Raw genomic sequence first — 24,082 nt, 5'->3', positions numbered from 1 at the left:
TGGTTATAATTGTTTAAGTAAAAATTTAAAGGATCATTTTGTAAATACAAATAGAGGAGGTGACATGACAAAAATATAGTTTCTCATTGACCGATTATTTTCGCCTATGTGGACATTCTATAATTATATTTATATAAATAATATATTTTACTAAAAAAATATTTTCGGTTATAGTTGTTTAAGTAAAAAGTTAAAAGATCATTTTGTAAAAAAAAATAGAGGAGGTGACATGGCAAAAATATAGTTTTTCATTGGCCGATTATTTTCGCCTACGTGGACACTTTATCTAAGGCTTATATCTTCCTTTTATTACTTATATATATATTTACCTTCAACAAATATTTTATGTATCACGTATTTCTGTTTTAATGATTTGATTATAGAATGTGTATGAAATATTATTTTTTATTTTTTATTTAATTTTATCATCTTTTCAGTTAAAATTGTTTGATGTTATGATAATGTTTGATGTTATGATGTTTACCTTTTTCGTTGATTTAATTTTATACTCTTTTTGTGCTTCTTCAATTATTTTATATTGTAGTTCTTATTTTCACGTATTAGAATTGGATCTGTGCTTGCAGATTTTTAGAATTTAAGAAATAATATTTTTGATTTTACCGATTTATTTGAATAAATTACTTTAAATCTATTTTTTATATCATGAAATAATATTTTATTTTGCTTAATTTTGTTTTATATTTTTTAATAATTTTTTGTTTTTGAAATATTTATTTTTAATATGTATTATTTGGTTATGTTATTATGTCCATTTCTTGTTAATTTTAGATGGTCTGATGAGTTTAGTGGCCCGAACGAAAAAAAAATTGTCTAATTTATAAATGTTTAGTAATCATTTATAAAATTTTAGTAATCATTTATAACAGTTTATAAACCTAAACCCCCTTTAAATACAAAACTTTAGCCAAATCACTAAATACTAAACCTAAATGTTATGATATTTTTGAATGAAGATTTATTTTTTAAAGATGGTAGCCAATTTATGGCATTTCAACCAATTTCTCATTATTATTATTATTTTACAAAAAAAAATCACCTTATTCCAAAAAAAAATTCACTTTTTCAATTATGTTATGTATTTTAACTAAATTTTAATTTTACGATTTTTTCTATTTTTATTTTTACTTTTCAAAATTATTATTAATTTTTTTATTATATGTTAGGTTTTGGTTGTGGCTGATGAAATGTGGATATTATTTAAATTTATTTATTCTTTTTCGAAGTTCTTGGATATTATTTATTTCAGTAAATTATTATTTGTTGAGAGACTGATGTACTGTTGGATTGAAAATGACTTATTGATTTAAATAAATGATAAATTATTAAATGTTTTGTTTATAGATTTGATCTTAAAAATGAAAAATGGAAGACAATTCATAAGTTGCTCAAAATAAAGGAAGACAATTCATAAATTCTTTTAAAAAAACTACTGACTTGGTGGTGCAACTAAGAAATAGATAACAATAGTACTTGGGTGTTCGAAATCAGAATTAAAAACATAAACTGGAAGGGGTTAGCTATTGTAAAAATCAGAAACAAAAACTTAAATCTGTCTACTGCATCATTGGTTTGTAACTTGTAAGGTTAGTTGAACCCTTTTAAATGGTATCATAATAATACAGAAGACCCTGACTGTCTTGTAAGTAACTTGAAATTAAAATCCGTGAGCTTGACTTGAAGTTGCATAAGCATCCAACAGTGTCTTGGAAACACTGTGGTGTTGTTATGGCTGCTTTTTCATTGGGAGCACTCTCATGAGACTTATAGATATCTAGTGTTACACTTATTGATTGTAAGTATCTCTCTCATCTCGTTCATGACCAATGGCGCTTGTCCACCAACCAGTTTCAGTGCTGCTTAAAGATGACAAAGGTTGCCTCACCACCACCGTCATCACATACTTTAACCTCAAACCAATATTTATATATATATAGCATACGATTAGTAGCACAACTTGCGAATAATATATATATATATATATATAGACATATATAAGACAAAAAGGGGGCAGATTCATTGATGATGCTAACAGAACTGTTTGAAAACACTTACGTGGAGGCTATTGATAGCTGCGGAGGAGCTTTTGATAGCTGGTGTGGTATCTCCATTTGCTCCAAACCTAGCTCGAACATGGTTGAATATGAAATGTGTTTATATAGAATTAATTTCGAGAGCGGTGGACGACGACATGGTTTGGCATTCATATTTTAGTACTTATAACTGGAGTGACGGTGAGAAGGGAAGATTTATTCACGATTACCTTGATAGATATTTTTCTGTCACACTGACGACGGAATCAAAGAAGAGTCGTGGGGAATTTGTGAAGCTAAGGGTTACAACACCTGAAATTATAGATGGAATGGTATTAGTAATGATACATATCCGTAGAGAAGTCTTTAATGTGTAATTTTTCAAGTCTATGAATAACTACAATTACTATATGAAACATAAAGATGGAAAGAGACGTACCTCCAAGTATTTTTTGAATTTAGACTGGTTAGCAAGAGTATTGACGTTCTTGTCTCAGTATCATTCCACCTACCTCGGAAAGTGGCTGCAAAACCAATCTAGACCCACTTTTAATCTTCTCACAGAGTCGGAACTTCTCTAACTGCATTATGATTTATCTCGACGCTTTCTCCTAAAGTATTCACTGTCTAACTAATAGCACTCGACGCAATGCTTATAGCTTCAAACTCTGTCCATGAAAGCAACCTTCAGGAAGAAACAGATATTGTTTGAATCCGCAAGAAGAACCCATAAGCTTTTCTCTTTGCGGAAAGGGAAGTAAGCCCAATGAAGAATAGCGCCTAATATTCCACTGAGGCGTTTCAGAGTGTCACTGTCGTAAAGTTGCTTTCTCGAAAACTTCCTCACCTTTTGTTTTGCAAGTGACTTCTACTTTCAGAGAGGTATCATTCTTACACCTTCACGATGTCCACAACATCGCTCTCCGTCAAACCAGCAACCTCCGTGAGTGGTTAAGAATGTTCTTCCAGGTGCACCTCTTGAAACTCTCAAAATAATCTAACCTGCAACCCTATCCTTTTAACGTTAGATTTATTTAAATAAGGAAGTTGTAACTTGTAAGAAAGGAGCACTGAAAGCAACATCCTACAATCAAAGAACAACATTAAATATTAATATACCTGAAAAATCCTTAAAACGTTTTGGGCAAAACTGCAAAAGTATATTTGCAGAAAAATCTTAATATCTGAACAATGCACTGAGAGAGCTCCATTACTCAGAGTTGAGGATTTAACCATCCATGGCCTTGCTCATAGCGGGACTAACCCACCATTTGTAATAAACTCCATGATCAAGCTTCCGTGTACCTGATAAACCAGAGATGATTTCACAATTTTTTTGATTTTCAATTAAACCCATTTTTCATAACAGAGAAAAAACCCACGATGCTTTTGATCAAATAATCAGAAGACAGGAAAAAAAAACTTACTTTTGTAGTTATGTTAGGTGATGGAGTTTTCACGGAAGCAGACATTGATAAAGTTAAAGAGAATTAGGTTTACAGATAGTCAACTAATGAGAGAGAGAGAGAGAGAGAATTCACCGTTAGTAGAGTTGATGAGAGGTTGCATAAACGTTGAACGGAAGGTAAGGAAGAGACGGAGATGAAGATATAGGCTGAGATTTAGGGACACCGGTTCCGCTGCTATGTTTGATGGGCTCGGCGGAGGAGACAACGGCCTTGCCGTTTGGTTTCTTCGACAGAGGATCGCCGGAGACAGCTTTGGTGGAAGACACACCACTTTGGCCGGTACATTCGATCGGCTCGTCGGAGGAGACACCGTCCTTTCCGTTTGATTTCTTGGAGATAAGATCGCCGAAAACATGGGATTCGCTGTTGGGATTCATCGTAGAGAGCACAAAGAATTTACTCTATGCATGAGGTTAATAGAGGTTTGATTGCAGAAGAGTTAGAGATGTTTATAAGGATTGATCCGTTAGGGAGAAAAGGAAACGACGAAGAGGAAGACCAAAGGAATCGACGCTCGTAGAAAGGTATTAGGATTTCAATGGGCCAAACAAACAAAATTATTTGACGGATCAAATGAAATAAAAAGCCCAACCGAATACTAATTTGGTGGCTTACGTGGCAAAAACAGATTATCCTATTGGCTGATTTAATTGTCCTACGTGGACACACTCTCTGATGCTCATATAACCCTTTTAGTATAGGTTAGATACGAGCATATTTTGCTTACAAAGAACAGAATTTCAGATATATATAACTAAAATTACTTGATTTTTAATACTCGTCAAATCTGGAATACATCATATAATCTTAATTTATTACATATGATGATCAAGTACCTGCAATATATATGATATTGATGAATAACTTTTCGAACATCGTTTCCACGATGCAGTTCTCCCGGTAATATTCGGATCAACGAACGGTTATGCATGTACGACATATTCGATGGACATGTTCTCTCTGCAGCATACGACCACACCGAACGACTTTGCTTGCAGCACTATGGAACATTCAATAAACTTTGCATTCTAAATCAGTAAAAAAAATTCACCATTTGGGAATTGAACCGGCGAACTTTGCATTCTAAATCTGTAAAAAAATTTCAGCATTTGGGAATTGAACCGAAGACCTGGTCTACAAACTTTTAAACCTTTACTATTAGGCAATTGTGCTTCTAGGAGAAAAAGCCATTGACACAATCACTGATTAACCACATCGTATAAAGTTTCTTTCCGTTCTTTTTTAGAATTATACAAAAGTATCCTGGTCTCACAGAAGTGGTCTAGACTAGTCACGTAACATGTCCATGGTGATACCGAAATGTTAATTCCTTCTTCTTTTTGATTAACACCACAGCATATAAAGTTAAGTTCGATTAGTTTTAAATTAACACGCTTAAGTGGCAATGTGGCATAGAATAGAGATCTCGAAATTAACAACTTTTATATGTTAGAGATAGCATAATGCGTGCTTTACTCATGAAGTTAAAAAGAGATTTTAAAAAAAAAAGAGTAGCAGTATCGCACCAAGTCTTTTATCATGAAGTAGAAGTTCAGGCACTAATAAATGGAGTTAGTAGCGGCCAAAAGAGCAGCACCAAGCCCAGACACATCTTTGGTATGTTTAATCTGAACGTGACTTGCAAGTTCATCACCAAGAAGCTCAACTAGTGCATCTTGCATATACTGTCGATACTGCGGGTACTTCTCGTAGAGTGCACCGTCCATAGCCACAACGGTTCTTTGACCTGAAGCCAGTCTTTTTGTCTCTCTCTCAATCCTCTCCAGAATTGCCACTATACCAGCTCCTGCTAGACGTCCTCCGCGTTTCACTACCGTGTCACACACTTCCATCACTCTCCTCCTATCCTTCAGATCCCCCTTTACCTGTTTCCAATATCTTGATTGAGTCAATAAATTGATCCAATCTGTAGATGTGATTCTTTTATTTTTTGTATATATTAACAACTTACCTCAAAAATGTTGTATAGGATTGATCCAACACTTGAAAGATCATCTGTATTGTCCTCTTGCATTTTGCATAGATCCTGGCTCCTATTACAGAATCCATACACCAATTCTAATAAATAAAAACTACCAGTAAAAACATATACATTACACAATTTTAGAGTACATAATCTAGGGATGAGTATATAAACCAAACCAAACCAAAGCTTGGACCGGAATGTTTATATAGAAATGTGTTTACTAGGGGAAAGATAGTGAGAGATGGAATACTTGAGTGCCAAAGGAGTTTCTAGTTTGGCAGGAACAGCTTGTCCGAACAAGTCACTAGTTTGACACATATGGAGCAAAACCCTCCTTACAATTTCACCAAGGTACATCCCTGAGATCATCTTCTCATATAACTTCATCCACATAGAAAAAATGAACAACTATAAGAACTGGTGATACCATTCACTAACAAAACAAAACAAAAACCTAAAGTTGCATGAGAAAGATCTACTACATGTTCACCAGGATTTAAGCTATCCTTATCCATCTCTTGGTCAAAAATGGTTCGTGGAAGACACTTAGAGAAACCTCCCCACTCTGTGTTTATGATCTAATTCAAAATCAAAAATAGTATAAGCAGGAGAACAAAACAACGATGAAACTATTTACATATAAAAATCAATATCAATGATACCGTTGTTCCAGAAGAAGATTTGTTTTGGAGTTTAGGAATTGCATGCTTCTGCTCAACATAACAAGCATTGGTCCCAGTGCCAAGAATCACACCGGCCATCACATCTTTGTCCCAATACCTTGCTCCAGCTAATGTTCCCACTCCATCATTTACCTTTACACACCAAGAAGGTTACTATACCCACAAGACAAGAGTTAGCCATCTATTAATTTTAAGAGTAAAACGGAGACTTACGAGAGCAGAAACTCGCATATCAAGTCCATGTGCTTCCATAGCTTCATTTAAACAGGCAACCACATTTTTACCTTCCTGCAAACAACATTTTTAACTAAAATTTAGATCAATATAAAAAAACACTTGGTAAACAGAGACATGAACTCACCATTCCAGAGACATTAAAGCCTTTAGTCCACTTGATAAGTGTTCCTGAATCAATAGAGGTTTGATTCACAGGGAAGGAGAAAGTAAACCCAATCTCCCTTTTCCTTCCTTGTTCCAGCCTAAACCGCCCTGGCTCCTCCTTTGCAACGAAATCTGCAAGCTTTGAAGCAATGAACCCGAAGAGTTCCTGAAAATATTCATTACAGAACCTCATTGATTAGTAACATTCATTGATGTATTTAAAAAAAAGAGGATTTGTGAGTCATTCATTACCTCACTTGTACCAATCATAAGCTTCTGAGGAATAGATAGCTGCTCAGACTTGGTGGCTACGACACGTTCTTCCTCTCCTCCTAACTGTACGCTACGCACCCGAAAGTTTGTTCCACCTAAATCCAATGCATAGAACAAACCTTCCTCTTTCCTACAAGCACAGAGAAGAACATTACTCAAAGGATCCTAAGAAGATCAAACTCAAACTTGTTTTGTAAGAAGTCAAACTTTCTTTTATCATGTTTAGATCGCAAAGCATAATGAAATGATTAAGAGGGAAATAAATAGGAGAATTTACCCAGAAGGCAAAGCATCAACATAAGTCAAGATCATCTCGAGATCTCCTCCTCCATGGACAGCTAGACCGGCTTGCATGTCATCGGCAATGGCGTTGGCTACATCGCGTAAGAACGGCGTAGGGGTGGCACAGTCCTTCTTAAACATGGTCAGTACAGGACATGTTGAAGTGGTCTCAGATCGGACGGCGGACATTACGGTGTTATTGGAGCGACGAAGAGGTGGTGAGAAGGTGAAAGATCTAACGGTTGGGGTAATAACAAGAGGGGAAGCAGCAAAGGTAATGAGTGACATTGTCTAAGTTTTGTTTCTGGTTTTGTAAAGGAACACGATTTAGAAGTCAACTACTACTCTTTGTTGTCTAGTTGCTACTTTGTTTGATTATTTCTCTCATGTCGGCTTTAATTAGTTAGGACTTAGGACTTAGGACTTAGGGGAATGAGTGGTTTTATGACTAGTGGTTTGAGACTGCTCTCATAAAACAATGGGCTTTCAACAAAACTTCGCTATTATTATTTCTTTTCAAATCCATTTCTGCTTTCATTTTTTGTATGTTTTGATTAGGAGAAATAAAAGTTGTCGCTTGTGGCAAAGTATTCTCCGTTACCCCCGACGGTGGTTACCTATTATTGGTTGACCTTTCGTGTTTTGGATAGCTTAGGCTAAAATGGGAAGCGGATAATAAATGGTTTTAAGCCTAGTGGAGAAACCATATCATAATTTCCCATTCAACTAAATTAGAGGATTGTCCGCGCTTCGTGCAGAATATTATTTTATCTAATTTATTAAAATCTAATTTATTAAAATAGAAGTATACATATAGAATGCCCTTTAGACTTGCACAATATTTACAACGTAATGCCACTGAAAATTTAATTAACTTAACGTAAAACAAATGTCTATTTTTCACGTATGAAATGTTTTTCAAAAATAATTCTAACTAACTATAATGAATGAGACAAATAATGGTTATGCTTTTCTTTTCCAGTTAGTCAAGAATCAATTAAAATTAAATATTATATTCATAAATCAATTAAGTTGACATGTACAATCGGCTAAGGCAGTTATGATCCTTCCTAACGTGTTTTATAAAATATTTTCACAATACCTACTGTTAGAATCGGGTTTATTATGGGCTTTCAACTCAAAACCAATTGGCAATTAGTGGATTGGCCCTAACCCTTTATATATTACTTAATGTCCCATTGATTTTCCAATGTGGGATACACATATCCCTTAATACCTACACCTTCACTATTTTGAAAACTATGGATAAAAATATACAAATCGAATATTCTATGGAATAAATTGCCTACAATCTTTTTATTTCCTTACAAATGTTATAACTAATGTATCAACTTTTAATACCATAGTAACTCAGATTTGTCTATTTTTTCTATTGTTTAATTCATAAAATTGATTTTCTAGATATTTTATACACAAATCTAATTATACAAATTTTGGATTTGTGTATATGATATCCAATAAATATCGGTCAAATAATTTATGGTAGAACAAAAAAAAGTATTCGATGTAATTAAACACATTGTTATTTTTCAAAATGTTATATTAGTACACACATTGCAAATCATGTATAACATTACTACAAACAAAGATAAAAAAAATTAACACCCGCTCAGTCGAGCGGATCAAAGTCTAGTTGTTCTTAAATATGATTCTCTGATGATATGATTACGTGGTCAATATTTATTTGTGAAGAGCATTATTTGATTTTTTACTATGTTATGTAATATTAGGTAATAAGTTAATATATTATGTGTTTGTCTTTTTAATAATGTGTTATCTCCAAAAAGGAACTCTATTTTAAAGTTTCCAAAACTCTATGTTTGAAGTTTAAAAGTGTTCTTCTCCAAAAGCAAAACTTCAAACTCAACTTCAAAATTATTTGTATTTAATAATATTGTCCTTATATTTGTCATAACTAATTTGAATTCACAAAACTTTTGTAAATAACTAGCACATATATAAACATATTACAATAATATTAATTAATAAAATATTAAATTAAAATATAAAATTTTAAACAAAATAACTTAATTAATATTAAACTTCAAGCAAAATACCATATTATTCCATAAAGTGATTTTCGTAATGCATATATGATATACTAGTGCATTTCGAAGTAAAAATGGCTCTCCTCATTTTAATTTGTAGATTAAAGATACAAATTGTTGAAATCGGGTGATATTAATATTTGTAAATACATTAGATTAGAACAAGAAAGTAAAAGAGAAACATAAAATATTGCTAAAAGACTAACTTTTATCGATGATATTAATACTCGTGAATATATTCAATATGAACAAGAAAAATTGTACTAAAAGATATCATCAACAATAACCATCTTCAGTTACACAAAAAAAAATTAGACAATATTTAGAAATTTTGACGGTTCCGGATCAAAATTACCTGACTATTAGTGTTGTTGTAATATTTAAATTTTTGAAATAGTTATGTCTTCATGTAATTTTTTCAAAGCTTTTTTGTTAAGTTTCTATTGTATACTTTTGTTATCTAAATCTAGTTTTAAATATTTTAAATCTTATTTTAAAGTTTTATTTAATTTTATGTGTAACTTAAATTTTATAAACAAAACTTAAAATATTTATGAGATGTAATTTTTATAAGGATTAAACAATAAACAAGAAAATATTTATGAATCATAAATGTGATGTGTAATTGTAGGGATCAAAATGTAAATAAAAATATGAAACTTCAAATTTGAAGTTTTGAGTAGTGAAACTTCAAATTTAGAGTTTTACTCCTCAAAACTTCAAATTTGAAGTTTTGAAGTTCCTTTTTGGAAAGCAAAAAACTTCATATTTGAAGTTATAGAGTGTCTTTTGGAGATGCTCTTAGTGGTGAAGTGAGTTTCTGATGTAAAACATATTGAATTTCAATAACTTTATCTTTAAGCATTTGTTGATATAAGATTAACGGCATCAAAATTGTATTTTAATTTTTCACATTTTTGAACATTACACTTTTTAGGTGTTTTTTGCACTCTCCTCATCTTTTGACCTTGAGCCGTCACCATCTATGTATTTCGTTTACCTCTCCGGTATGCAGTGATTCTCACCATCACTGGGAAAAGACTAACCTCCGTGCTCTTGTTTTTCCGCACCTTCTTTTTCTATGAGATTATCTGGTATTTGTTATAGATCAAGCATATTAGTTTCATGTTGTGCGGTAGTTTCTTACGGCGTTGTATGTTATTTCGGTCAATATTGGTCCTCTTTTTCTTTAGGTTTTGGCTAAGGCTAGAAACTACATCTCGTTGGGTTGGGTCAGAGTTTAGTTGTCATTGATGTTGCTTTCCTCGTCGTTGGTTTGCCGTCAATAGTCTCCGCTTGTCTTGGTTTTCAAGATCGGGTTTTTGGTGATATGACTTGTATGCTATTTTTCATAGCTCGAGGATGGTTCCACGGTTTGTTGATTTCATTATATCTTTTTTTTTATCTTTTTGTTCTCTCATCTCGTTGCACCTTTCATCGATGATCACGTCTCTTATGGCTCTCCCTTTCACCATATTTGCTACTCTAGGGTTCGATAATATTTTTCTCTGTGTATGCTTTGTACGCTTGGAAGGTTGTTTATGGTCTCAAGCTTAAGCTTTGGTTTCTCGGTGGTTGGCTTCCATTCTCTTTCACTCAGGTTGTTTGTCTTCTTCTCATGCATCCTTTGGTGTAGGTGTGCGGATTTAGTCTTTTGGAACTTTGATTTCTTCTGTTCAGAGTTTTGTGGTTCTTCGCTGGCATGAGCGCCTTGTATGTGCTTGTTTAGTTTATGAAGTACTTCTTATCTCTTAGCTGGTGGTTATGTTTCCGATGCTTTAGACATACATCTTTTTTTTCGTGGTGACTTTGTTCTTCCAATGATTATTCTTTCTCTTACCCACTTTTTTTGTTTTTTTTTTGCGCTGATGCTTGATCGCGATCCTTTGTGTTTTGGGGATTGCTTTATCCCATATTTTATATTTTTACCTTTTTTCTGAAATCTGCTTGTTCTTGCCAAGATATTCTATGGTAAGATGAGATAGGTTAGTCTTCTTTGTTGATATTTTTCAGCTTCAAACCTTTATTGAGTTAGTGTTACTATGGTATTTTACTTTTTCTCTCTAACTGTGGAAGTTTTATGTCTAGATTATGTATTGCACTCTAATTTCTTCTTATTATTTTGGTCATTTTATATTTTTAATAGTTTAATAAATACATAATTTGTAAATTAAATAATAGAAAATGATAAAAATAATAAAATAACAAAAATTTATGTTATGTTTAGTTATGAATAAATTAAATATGTAAAATATATTTTTATTATTTCTTTATTCATCTTGAATTTTAGTGAACAATAAAATAGATTATCAAACTTCATACGATAATAGTTAGTGCGAAAAGGATAAGATATTTCACGAATAAAAAGTACTTGGCCAAATTGCAATAATCTAAAAAAAGAATGACCTAAAATGTAAAAAAAAAACATGGATGACACGTGTCGCAAAAACTCCACGTCACTTGTAAGAACAAGGGAAAAACCAACTATATATATATAGATTGTTAACTTTGTTACATTAAGCGGAGAAGACACAATGAACATCAAAGCAGTTCTTTCTTATGAACAAAATTGAAGAAACACTAGTGGAAAAATATTACTTGGTTATGGGGGTGCTTTAAGTGCAGTCCTTGTATTATATATTATTTATTTTAAATTCAATAAAAAACTAATATGTACTATACATTCAATTAAAAACTAAGGTTCAACTAATACATGTTTTCTTATTTAAACTAGATTCATCATCTAAATTTTTTGGTCATTCTTTAAACTAATAAATAAAATTAAATGACATGTTTTATACTTTTATGAAAACATCTCTTATATTTTAAATGTATTTATAATTTTTTTATGATTTTTAAGATCTCTTATACTTATTTATTCAATATTAAAACTCCAAAATATTAAAATATTGTACCAAAAGATAAACTTATTTCAAATTATCCAAATTTAGATATATATTTTATTTTAAGCTTAGAATAATTATATATATATATATATATATATTAATTTTTATTATATTCTGAATAATGTTATTGTATTTAAAAATATTTTATAAAGGAACTATTTTAATGGGGAAATGTTTTGTTTACCACTTTCATGGTACCAGTTTTCATCTTTACCACCACTAAATGGACATTTTCAAAAATACAGTCTTCATTAATTGGCAAAAAACTCTTATACCTTTGTTATCTATATATAATAATAAATCATTATTTACATAAATAAATAAAATAAATTTTATGTTTTCGAATTATACTTTTTCAAATTTGAACTTTTTTATAATTTTTGTTGAATTTTTTTTGTTCGTAATTTTTTTATTTTTTTAATTTATTTTTGAAAATCGAAAATTATGTTTGAAACTATTTTTTATATTTTTCTTACATATTTAAGTATTTACTTATATATTTATTAGAATCATAAACTTCACATTCCAAAAACCCTACCCCGCTCCTCAACTCTAAACCCTAAGTCTAGATTAGTTAATCATAGAAGTATAAGTGTTTTTTTACCATTCATTAAAAGTGAGAGTAAAAATAATTAGTGTAAACATGAAAAGTAGTACTATTAATGTGATCAATGCCGTGCGAGGATTTTTGGGGGCTCAAGGCGAATTTTAAAAATAAATTTCTACAATATGTAATAAAAATATAACTTTTTTTAATTTGTAATATAAAAGTAAAGGTCAAAATGATAAGTAGAAAACTGGTATTTTTAGAGAAAGTTAAAATAATGATTTGGTATTAAGAAAGATAAAAATAAACATTTAAATACAATGATAAAATAATAAAAATAAAAGTAAATAATAACAATATTGAATAAAATAATGGTAGATAAAGTATAGAACATTTTGTCGTTTAAAAAAATGATGATAGATAAAAAATATGTATGTTAAAACATATTATTTATATTTTCTATAAACTATTTCATCAAACTATCATAATGTATAAATAAAAATACAAATAGCTAACTTTTGGTAAGGAAAAAAATTGGATTATAATAAGTAACAAACGCAAAACGAAAATCAGAACTGTGAGTTATACCATGTCAGTTCTTCAATTAATTCTTTGCATTTTAGTTATAGCACATCTTGAATTTTATTAGAATAAAAGCATTCATCGAAAACAAAAATCAAATTCAGAATCATGTGAATTAAAATCTACCTAAAACTATACATTTAGCTCTACAGAATAGTTTTATGAAATTAGAAACCCTAAAAATTGTATATTTTACGGGGGCCTAAGACAGAAGCCTTATCAAAACTATGGTAAGCACGCCTTTGAATGTGATATTGGTGGTAATTTTCCGAAGTGTATCAACGAATAGTATCAAAATGTTATTGTTTGACGTGAGTGGGTTCCATCTATTAAACGCATATGAAGTCCAAGCTCCAAAGTGGCACTAGAGGGCGATTATCGCATTGATAAACTTAGGCCTTGAATGTGTGCAGCTGGTTGAAAAGAAGCGGAGAAAGGATTAAAATTGTAACCATATATTCAGCTTTTCTTGTCCAATAAGGTAATAACTATTAACTAGGATAACAAGCGCATGGTGAAATATTTATTAAAAAACTTATGTTTTTATATTATAAAATCTGATAATTTCTGAATACATGTGTCTTGTGGTCAATATATATTTGGTATTTATTGCTTTTCAATATAAAATAAATAACTAACTATAAATATTTGGTACACATAGAAAAAAATATAGAAACCCAAATCAAACAATTAAAATGTGATATCATTGATACTCCTATAATCATAAATTAAGAGTTGTGAAAAAATTTAATGGTATTTTCAAGGGAATACTCAACCGTATATATATAGTAAGCATAGCTAGGTTTTCGAATTGTTTTGAAAGTTAAAATAATCAGCTTTAATTATCTAAAAACTGTATTTTAGCATGATATATTGAACTAATATTTATGTAAATTTTCAATAAGTACCACAAAAAAATTTGGCAAGTTGTTTTCAATGTTTGAAATTATAAACTTGGTGACAAAGTATATTATTATCTTAAACTAAACTTATCATATAGAACTTCTTCAAAATATTGCACCAAGCTTAAAAATTTGGTGGAAGTGGGCCTGGGCATTCGGGGTCCCAATCGGGTTTCGGTTTTATCCAATCGGGTTTCGGTTTTTCGGGTTTATCAAAATCAGTCCCATTCGGATTATATGAAAGTTCGGTTCGGGACCGGTTCGGGTTCTATCGGGTTCGGATCGGGGTTAGTAAATCTTCAAAGAACCGGTACAACCCAATATATTTTCGGGTTCGGGTCCCAATCGGTTTTTCGGTTTAAAAGTACTTGATTTTACCTATTTTATAACCAAAACATGACTAAAATCGGTTCTTTAGTTTTAAAATATCTGATTTGTACCTATTTTGTAACCAAAACTTAAGTAAAACGATTCAAAAATAAGGAACATAAAAGAAAACTAAATAAATAAAAACATAAAACGAAAACCAAGTTCTCATGAAATGAGAAACATTGTTTAACGAAAACAAAATCAAAATCTAAATACTTCAAGATTCAACGGCCATCTTTATCCATCAACCTTCATGTAATAGAACCAACAACCTTCATGTAATAGATAAGTATTTTAGATGTTCAATATTTCTTAGTGTATTTTGGATACATATTAGGAATTGAGATCATGTTTGGTACAAGATTTTTTCGAGGTTTTGAATGTTTCGGATTCTATCGGATATCCATTTAGATTCGGGTTCGGTTCGGATAATACTCATAACCCGAAATACCACAAAACAAGACCCATTCGGTATTTACGTCGGGTTCGGATCGGTTCGGATTCATTTTTATCGGATCGGATTCGGTTCGAGTTTTCGGGTTCGGTTTATTTGCCCAGCCCTAGGTGGAAGCATTAACTTGGTGGAAAAGTTTATTATTTATTTAAACGGCCATGTATAAAAACAATTAATTTAAACTTACCAAAAGAGTTTGATTCTAAAATTGTGTTTCACGAAAATTTGGTTCAAATTTTATGATTTTTTATTGTCTTTTAACGATAATAATACCGGCGGTTTACGATTGATCCTCCTTCGATTCAATTGAAATTAAACGAACATTTAAGCGACCTTAATTATAGATTATCTGAAATAAGTAGTTGTTTTTTAATTAAACATATTGTATTGACAAATTTAAGATTTATATATGATCAAATTTTTTTTATATGTATACATTTTTTGATTGTTTACATAATCATATATATGTTGGGCCGATACATTTGGATATTTTCTTTTACTAACTTATCAGTAAATAAAAATTTATATATTTTTGATTTTGAAATTACACTAATTTTCAAAATATCAGATTTTTACTTTCTTTTTGACAACATAAGATGGAAAATTAAAATATTAAAAATACAATTACAAATTGGATTAAGCTTATAATTTGAAGTATAGTTTGGTTTTGGGCCACATTAAGACAATATAAAATTTTGCAGCCCGGCTATTATTATACTTAAAGCTAAAATATAGGCAGATAATCGTATTATTTGTTTGCAACCGATACTTTGTATATGATGAAAGTTATATTAACGTGATATATATCATTAACTACTAGAAAGGTCATTATTAATGTTTTCCTAGACTAGGAAAAATTAGGCAGGTGCCAAAGATTTTTCTTAATCTTCAATATAAATTTCATAATTTTAGTTCTAAAGAACTGTATTGCAAGAAAAAATATTTGATATATAAGTTTGTTAGATAATAACAAAACAACTTAATTTATGTATTACTCTTTATATAAATTTCTGTAGGCGAGGAAGGCCTGAGAACCGAACAATATTCTTCTTTTTTTCTTTTATTAACAAAGTAATTTTGAGTAGTTGCGTCTCTTTGCTATTTTTTTATCAAAGCGTCTCTTTGCTATTAATAAAAAAAAGAACAACACTTGAAAAAATCATTACTTTCCGATTTATAACAAAAACATGCAATATTTAGGCCATAATATATAGCAAACTTTGATTTAAATTGTTGTGCAAGTAATACAGAATAAGAATATATCTTACATCTTTAAAAACATTATTATGTTGGATCACAATATAAATCAACTTTGAGTCATTTAAAAAAAAGTCGCATTTAATAAGATCATCGAGTATTAATTTAATGAGATTGCCGAGTATTAAGTTTATTATATAATATACATCTTTGTTTGGATTAATATAAGTTTTTCTATCAATTGGATTTTGGACTTACTAATTTTTCAATTGATTCTTATGGTGTTACGTATGCCAAATTACCACCTAAGCAATACTCTTTTTTAATTAATACAAACTTAAAATTACAACATTTTAACTATTTTCCTATTAATATATAGGGGATTGGTGGATGCTACAACACATGAAGTAAGGCATCATAAAGTACGCAAAAATAAGAAAACGAATGAGGAATCAAATCCCTAAAACCTCTTAGTTATTGTAGTAAGGTATGAGCTCTGAAGAGATTTAGGGAAAATCTAACGTTTAGTGGTATGAGCATGTGTATGATTTTTTTTTTTTTTGTCAACTTTCGGACTACAACGGACACGGCCCGATAGCCCAAACCTTCATAGAGGAGAAAGCCTCACTATAGGAGGCAGGAAGGGGTTGAACCCTTGATGCCAAGGTCCCAAAAGAACTGTCAAATAGCCACTGGGCCATGAGCTACTCGGCTGATTTTATTTTAATCTAAGTAAAAGGTTCTTAGTACATAACTTATTTAAACACAGGTCAACACTGAAGATATTTAGGTCGGGAAGAAGGACAAAAGGATGCATAACAACACACATTCTTGTGGAGAATGGCAAAAAAGGTAAACAATCAAAACAATTAATATTTCTTAGGAATGAGATGACCGATAGAACAACTTAGAGAATATATATTGGAGAATAATTAAAGTGAAGGATAAAAGATTGTATATGCGCTTATAGAAAACCAATTTATGATGCCTTACGGTATCTCTCTTTAAGTACCTTATCATATCATATATCTAAAACCAAAGTAATATACACTTATGTACCTAGCAAAAAATGTTTGGACCTACATTTTTTTCAATCAATACTATTAAAAGGGAATGAGTCTTAAAAAATCTACCTATAAAAATTGTTTGGACCCTTTTATTTAACTCATTATTTTTTGGTCTTACCTTAAACTTAGACTAACAATATGTTATCATATATTTCTCTAACAATAATTTATTCAATTCCTTTATTTATTCAAATATCACTCCTAAATCCTAATCATTACTATTACTATATTTACCATTTTGACTTTTAATCATAAAAACATTGAAACTAATATTTTATATTATCACTTTTATCATATAATATATGATTTAAAGCAAGAGAAGTTACACGATATATATGTGTACATTCTAACTTCCTCTTTCCTTTATAATAACGTAATCATATCATATATAAACTTTCCTACTAAAATCTCATATTATATACTAAACTTTCAACCCTCTATAGTTTGATAGATATTTTCATATTTAAAAATGAGTTTTCTAAAAATATTTCATCAATCATGTTTTTGTACAATAACATTAAAAATCTATATCAAAAGGTTGTTGGACCCGATATAGACGTAATAGGTCCATATCTGTTCGGGTATTTAGGATCCTAAGAAAATTCGAAATATCTAAAAAATCTGAAAAATATCTGAAACACGAAAAGTACTTGAAACTCTAAATAAATACCCAAAAAAATTCAAATACCTAAAAATTCAAAATCTTATTCAAAATCTGTCACTAAACTGAAAATACCCAAAAATTTATCCAAATACCCAAAAAAAAATTTAATTTGAAAATTTACCTGAAATCAAAACTATAATCATAAACCAAAAACCTAAAAAGAATATCCATAATGCTGGAAACATATTCGAAATATCCAAATATACGTAATAAACACAACATATTTATGATTGGGTCTAGGGTAGTACCCGGACTCAAACAAAGACATGCGGGTCCAAAAAAAACTCCCAATAGTTATCTTCTCTAGACCTGAACTAGACTTATATTTCTGGGTCGGTTCGGTTTGTTTTTTTGATCCAGATATAATTTTCATGCCTAAAAACAATTTACGTAAAAGTGTACATATAAAATATCAAATAAACTAATTCGTAGATTATATAACTGTTAAAAAAAATATTTTCGATATAATAAGACTTTGTATTATAATATAATCCAAAAAACCCGCGCTTTCCAAGCGCGGGTCAAAATCTAGTTGACTATTAAGCTACTACGTCAAATTAATTGGCATCCTAATTAACTGACAATTCACCAAAACTCTTTTTTAGTTAGTAGAAAATACATGTTACAACTTTTTAAATGTTTCTCTATTAATACGTAGGAAATAATTGAATTCGTGTTGTTTAAAAAAATAAGAGAGGGTCAAATGTGTGATAAACCACACTTGTTATTGATAAGAGAGTTAGAAGGTGTGGTTTGACATATTATTGTACATTAATTTGTTAAATTTTGTTTTATTGTTTTAATTATTAAAAGTACAAAACATATATTCAACCACAATTTCTCTACGTAATAAACATAAATCGTGTTTTACATGTGAATTATTTAGTTAATCAAATTAATTATTATACAATTTATATATGTTCTTAATTAATAAAATATATAAAATGATAAATACTGAATGTGTTATATATGTCTGAGTTTTAAATTTTACATATTTTATATAAATAATATATATTATTTTTAACAGCAAAATTATTATTTTAAAATTTTTGAACTATAATTTATTTCAGTCTGTAAAAAAAAATATCTAAAATTTGTATTTTGTACCATTTATAACTTTTGTTATCATTCAAATGTTATTTCTGCAATATGATTTTTTTGTAAATTCATATTTAAATAGTACATGATAGATCTTTGGTAAGCAAATGACTAATCAAAAGGGTGGGATCAAGATCATCTATATCTGTATGGAACAATCCATGGCTCCCAACCACTCGCCCGAGACCAGCTAATAAAAGCCAACACAATTTTTACCCAGACCTCACAGTGGATTCTCTCATTGGTTCTACTTTGCGAACTTAGAACTCGTAGGCACTTCGGGCTTTGGTGGACCCACATGATGTAAAAATTATATAAAGCATGCCACTGAATAGGACCCAGATGGTAGATAGAAATGGATGACATTTCACAAACAATAGGAAATATACTGTTAAATCATGATATCAGGTAGAACGGGTTTACCCAAACATGGAAAGACCACCATTACTGTTTGGGCCCACTGTTGATGTATTGAATGCGTTCTGTTGGAAAATATGGTGCTCACCAAAGATAAAACATTTCCTATGGCAATTGGTGACTAGGTGTATAGCATTCAAGAAGAATATGCTAGTGCGAGGGATACACGGGGATATATGTTGTGCAAGATGTGGAGCGGATGAGGAATCGATAAACCATGTGTTTTTTTAATGTCCTCCAGCACTTCAGGTTTGGGCTCTATCAAAGATGCCATCAAATTCAGCTATTTTCCCAACAAGCTCTCTCTTCACAAACATGGATCATCTCTTCTGGAGAGTTTTCCCGCATATGGATGATCATCAGTTTGCATGGATACTATGGTACATTTAGAAAGGAATGAATAATAAAGTTTTTAGTAATCTGGACATTGATCCTAGGGAAAAAACTTAAATTGGCAAAAACATAATCAACACTTTGGGTTGAGGCACATATATTGAACGAACTGAGGATAATATCACACGTAGAGGTTATAACTCTATCGTCAATTCCAGAAAGATGGTGTTTCAAGATGGTTCCTAGAAAAAGAATGATATTTTCTCCGGACAGGGTTGGCTCAGCACTTTAGAATGATTTGATGAGCTGATGAGGGCGAAGAATGTTCAGGCTAGTCTCTCTTCTCTTCATGCGGAGATGGAAGCGCTACTTTAGGCAATTGAATGTATGAGAAACTTACATCAATTTCAGGTTAAGTTTGCAACGAATTGTTCTCAATTGGTGAAAATAGTTTCAGAACCAAAAAAATGATCAGCTTTTGTAAGTTATTTGGAAAATATTAAGATCATGAAAGAAACTTTCCTTCAGTCAGAGATCATCTATGTACCAAGGATGAAAAATTCAAAGGCAGATAGCCTAGTACATAGTATCAGAAAGTAACCATCTTTCGTCATTCACATGGATCAAGATTTCTCGGTTTGGTTCACATAATCAGTATGAGTCTGTATAAGTTGATAACAAAAAAAAACCCGTACCCCATAATATTTTTCTCTTGATCCACACCCTATTACCATTCAGAGTCTTTGTTAGCCACTACAATATAAAACCGACCTGCAAACATCACTCCCTCACCTTCGCTCTTCCTTTAACCATTACAAAATCACTCCTAGCTCTCCTCGCTTTTGCTAAACACATTTCCCTTCTTCCTGCAACTTTGCTCTTTTTATGGCAAACATAAAGTCACCCTTTATTATTCTATCTACTTAGCATCTGTGTTTGATCAATCAATTCAAGGCTTCAAGCATCTACTTTAATCCAAAAATAACAACGTGGAAATTGTCAAATATATTATATATATCAACCAAAGTGGCGTGGTCAAAGTGTCGTTCAAGTGCTACAAGCCTTGTCATGTGGAATCAAGGCAATTCATCTAAAATCATTATTTTAAATTTTCTTTTATCAAGACATTTCAAGTGACAAAACGTTTACCTACTTCAGACTTCAGATCTTTATCCAGAATTGTTTTCCAAGTTGCCAAAAAGTAATTGTTTTTTTTCTTTGATCAACAAGGTAATTGTGATAATCTTTTAAGAAACAACTAATGTATGACAAAATGGAAATGACAGAATGAAAAGAAAAAGAGACGCTAGTCTTTCACTCTTGACTAGGCCATAATTTTAGACAATTAATAAGCTATTATCCCTAAATACTACAACCCGTTACTTCATAGTTTACAAAAAACTTTCAAATCCAAATCGTTTAAAAGTATCTTTTTTTTAAGGCTCAGAAACTTTGTAGATTACTACAAAGCAAGGAAGTATGGCTTTGGGATTTAACACAGCCAAGTCGTCTACGTTTGTGTAGATCCCAGCAGCACCCGCAACAGAATCATACGAGCAAGAATCATTTTCATCTTCAGGTGCGTCGCTCTGCCCCCGCCTCACTCTTCCGGCAATCACACGGCAGACAAGCATGGCCCTCCGCTGGTCAAAGCACCTCAATGCATCATGTGCTCTTCCGCTGCTCGCCGTGGTCCTCACACCCTTAATCTCATTGGACCCACTACCTAAACGCAGCGTTTTGGCGTGGAAGCCGTGGCGGATAATGGTGCAGACGCGGCAGCCAGGGATGTTGGAGCAGAGGGAGGTCGAACCACGGGAGCCGAGGGAGCAAGAAACGGTGGTGCAGTGGAAACGGAGGAGCTCGTTGCCGTCGGCGGCTGATCGAGGCTCTTTTCTGGTGGAGGCATGTGCATGGGACTTGACTGCGTCGCGACAGTCTTCAAACCGTTGGATCGTGCGCTGAGTGTTGTGGACTTTTAATATACGTTCGATCTTGTAGAGTGGACCGTCCTTTCGTAACCAGCTAGATTTGAAGATGATGTCCACTATGTTTCTTCCTGAATCCTCTTGCCCTAACTCCGACACTGTTATCAAAATGTAACAACATTATTATATTATTTTCTTGTGGATGTTGAGAAGGATATTCTTAAATCTACCATAAGTGGAAAGGAAGCCAAGATCCACAAAACGTGTAACATAACGTCACCAATATAAAGTTGCATTTAAACAAACTAATTTCTTATATTGGTTTAATTATATTTTTTTCAGTTCATATAGTTTTTTATGAGCCTACATTATGTTATAAATTACTTTTGCTTCCATATTTTCAAATTTCAACAGATATCATCAAAACACTAGAACTGTCATTTTAAGATATATTTAAAAGACACTCAACGTATGTAAAGAAAATAGAACCTTATAATGGTAGATTAATGATGCTAATTGTGATGTTGTTGTTTGTCGCCTAATTTGTGATTACGACATAAAATATTCTAACCTTAGTACTATCTATCTATTATAATATAAATATGCTGCTGTGCATAAATATCCAAAAACGTGCATACATATCCAAAAATAACGACATGACATGCCAGATTTATGGCCCCAATTACGAGAAAACAAATACAAAAGACAAACGATGAGACGACCAAAGTAATATTTAATTAATGCATGTTTTCAAAACTAATTAAGACAAAATTAAATACAAACGATGAAGTAAATAATTTTATCTTTGATAAAAAGGGTTGATCTCACTTTTTTTTTGGTACAAGATTGAGCTCACTGGAAGGTGAAATCGTCAATATATATGTTGTTTCATTAATCTAGTTATCGTATGTATTTTAGTCATAAAAATAGCATAATACTATTCGGTATTTTACACAGAAAGAACATCACCATACTTTTGTTTAAAATCACGCCAAATTGCATAAATTTATTTACCATAAATGTTTGAACTCCGAATTATAAAGTACGAGGTGTAAGAGAATAATATAAATAAGATTTAAAATTAAACTGAAAACATACCGGCATGACGAACTGCTTGATGAATCTCCAAGGTTTCAAGCTTAGGAAAAACTTCCCCACACTGTGGACATGCAAATATTCTTGGTGATATTGGATACCTAGCATCATTTAATCATAAACAAATCCTTAATTAACTAATGTCTCTCTTTATTTCTTTGTAACTAAGTATTTAACGATTTCAGTAATAAAGTAAGATAAAATATCGAACCTGCTGGGATCAACAATCATGTGACACTCATAGCAACCTGAGAGTTTTCTGAAGTGCATAGCTTTGGATGATGATGTGTAAGCACCACATCCGTTAGATCTAACTGTAGAAGAAGATCCACGACTGGCCGGTTTTCGGATCAACAACCCACCATCTTGACCAAGGTTGCTACTTTCCGGCGAGTGATCTGAGCGGTGAATCACGCGGGCATTCCCATAAATAACATCACTGAACTTACACAAAGAAGAGCCACAAGATGATAACGTAATCTTTGATGGGTCATGCACTCGTGGACCTTCGATTTGTTTGCAACTTAGGAGGTTCTTTATCTGGCTCCATGAAGACGATGACGATGATGATACCGTCTTCTGCTTCAGCTTTTGTGTTTGCTTTAGGGTTTGCGTCTGAGGAGGCTGGGTAGACGTTTTCTTGTTTCCGTTCTTCTTCTTTGAGTCTGAAGATAAACGCGTTTGCGACTTGGTTTGGGCCGGCAAGAAAGGAAGAGGGGCCATGAAAGAGTGAGGAATATCGAAGACAGTGAAAATAGATTGCACTGTCGATAATATATAGAATATACGATAACGGAGAGAGAGAGTCTTTGTTGTTTTGCTTGTGTTTTTGGTGGGAAGGGATCCGAGAAAACAAAGTGATTGAGTGGGAACAAACTGTTCCATATAAGTGATCCATACATTTGTATAGAGTTTTGTTATTTATACCAACTTTATTTAATATTAATTCACGAAGCACACAATAGTTGATAGTTCTACTCGCATCCAACCATACAAAACATCGACACAGATCCAGATTTAGATATTGGTGTAGTGGCAATTTGCTTTCGTTATAGAGGAAACAAATTAGTTTAATTATTTTTATTGGAGTAGGTGACATCAACTACAAACATATATGATTCTTGATTATAAAGAATCGTATCATTAGTTAGCGTTAGCAATGTAGTAGTGGAGTTAGCCACCGTTCTGTTCGTCTTTTTCTTTTCCGTATTCTTAGGACTTATCACTTATGCTAAGATTAGTACTCTAACATACTTTAGAAAATACCATAGAAATATTTTCTAGGTTCATAAGATATCACTACTTTAGAAAAGTTCTAAATATCTACA

General features: G+C 31.6%; 2 protein-coding genes and 1 long non-coding RNA gene across 3 annotated transcripts; all 3 read right to left on the bottom strand.

Annotated features, from left to right (window-relative positions):
- Positions 1-1,496: 1,496 nt before the first annotated feature.
- On the bottom strand, positions 1,497-4,153 carry LOC125579448. The gene is made up of 6 exons (XR_007317485.1): positions 3,593-4,153; positions 3,171-3,356; positions 2,491-3,053; positions 2,282-2,363; positions 2,074-2,140; positions 1,497-1,921 (listed from the first exon to the last, which is right to left on the bottom strand). It is a non-coding gene; the product is annotated as an uncharacterized LOC125579448 (long non-coding RNA).
- Positions 4,154-4,920: 767 nt separating this feature from the next.
- Positions 4,921-7,538, bottom strand: LOC106449712 (hexokinase-like 1 protein). The gene is made up of 9 exons (XM_013891429.3): positions 7,122-7,538; positions 6,824-6,974; positions 6,552-6,737; positions 6,404-6,478; positions 6,170-6,322; positions 5,990-6,085; positions 5,758-5,888; positions 5,493-5,574; positions 4,921-5,406 (listed from the first exon to the last, which is right to left on the bottom strand). Exons 1-9 carry the CDS (start codon positions 7,412-7,414, stop codon positions 5,080-5,082), a joined length of 1,494 nt encoding a protein of 497 aa, XP_013746883.2. The 5' UTR covers positions 7,415-7,538; the 3' UTR covers positions 4,921-5,079.
- Positions 7,539-21,019: 13,481 nt separating this feature from the next.
- LOC111201372 lies at positions 21,020-23,622 on the bottom strand. Its single transcript, XM_022693107.2, has 3 exons — positions 22,966-23,622; positions 22,758-22,855; positions 21,020-21,817 (listed from the first exon to the last, which is right to left on the bottom strand). Exons 1-3 carry the CDS (start codon positions 23,475-23,477, stop codon positions 21,168-21,170), a joined length of 1,260 nt encoding a protein of 419 aa, XP_022548828.2. The 5' UTR covers positions 23,478-23,622; the 3' UTR covers positions 21,020-21,167.
- Between the last annotated feature and the right edge of the window lie 460 nt (positions 23,623-24,082).

Source organism: Brassica napus, chromosome A10, assembly GCF_020379485.1.
Source record: "Brassica napus cultivar Da-Ae chromosome A10, Da-Ae, whole genome shotgun sequence".
NCBI lineage: Eukaryota > Viridiplantae > Streptophyta > Magnoliopsida > Brassicales > Brassicaceae > Brassica > Brassica napus.
This window is presented reverse-complemented; position numbering and strand designations above follow the sequence as displayed.

What these genes read in the sequence shown, in the direction of transcription:
- LOC111201372 (XM_022693107.2), bottom strand. Translation starts at nt 23,477, where the DNA reads ATGGCCCCTCTTCCTTTCTTGCCGGCCCAAACCAAGTCGCAAACGCGT. An exon ending in ATGATTGTTGATCCCAGCAG is followed by an intron (nt 22,856 to 22,965) that starts GTTCGATATTTT and finishes AAATGATGCTAG; the next exon opens with GTATCCAATATCACCAAGAA. An exon ending in TCAAGCAGTTCGTCATGCCG is followed by an intron (nt 21,818 to 22,757) that starts GTATGTTTTCAG and finishes TTTTGATAACAG; the next exon opens with TGTCGGAGTTAGGGCAAGAG.
- LOC106449712 (XM_013891429.3), bottom strand. Translation starts at nt 7,414, where the DNA reads ATGTCACTCATTACCTTTGCTGCTTCCCCTCTTGTTATTACCCCAACC. An exon ending in GTTGATGCTTTGCCTTCTGG is followed by an intron (nt 6,975 to 7,121) that starts GTAAATTCTCCT and finishes CTGTGCTTGTAG; the next exon opens with GAAAGAGGAAGGTTTGTTCT. An exon ending in TTATGATTGGTACAAGTGAG is followed by an intron (nt 6,738 to 6,823) that starts GTAATGAATGAC and finishes GAATATTTTCAG; the next exon opens with GAACTCTTCGGGTTCATTGC.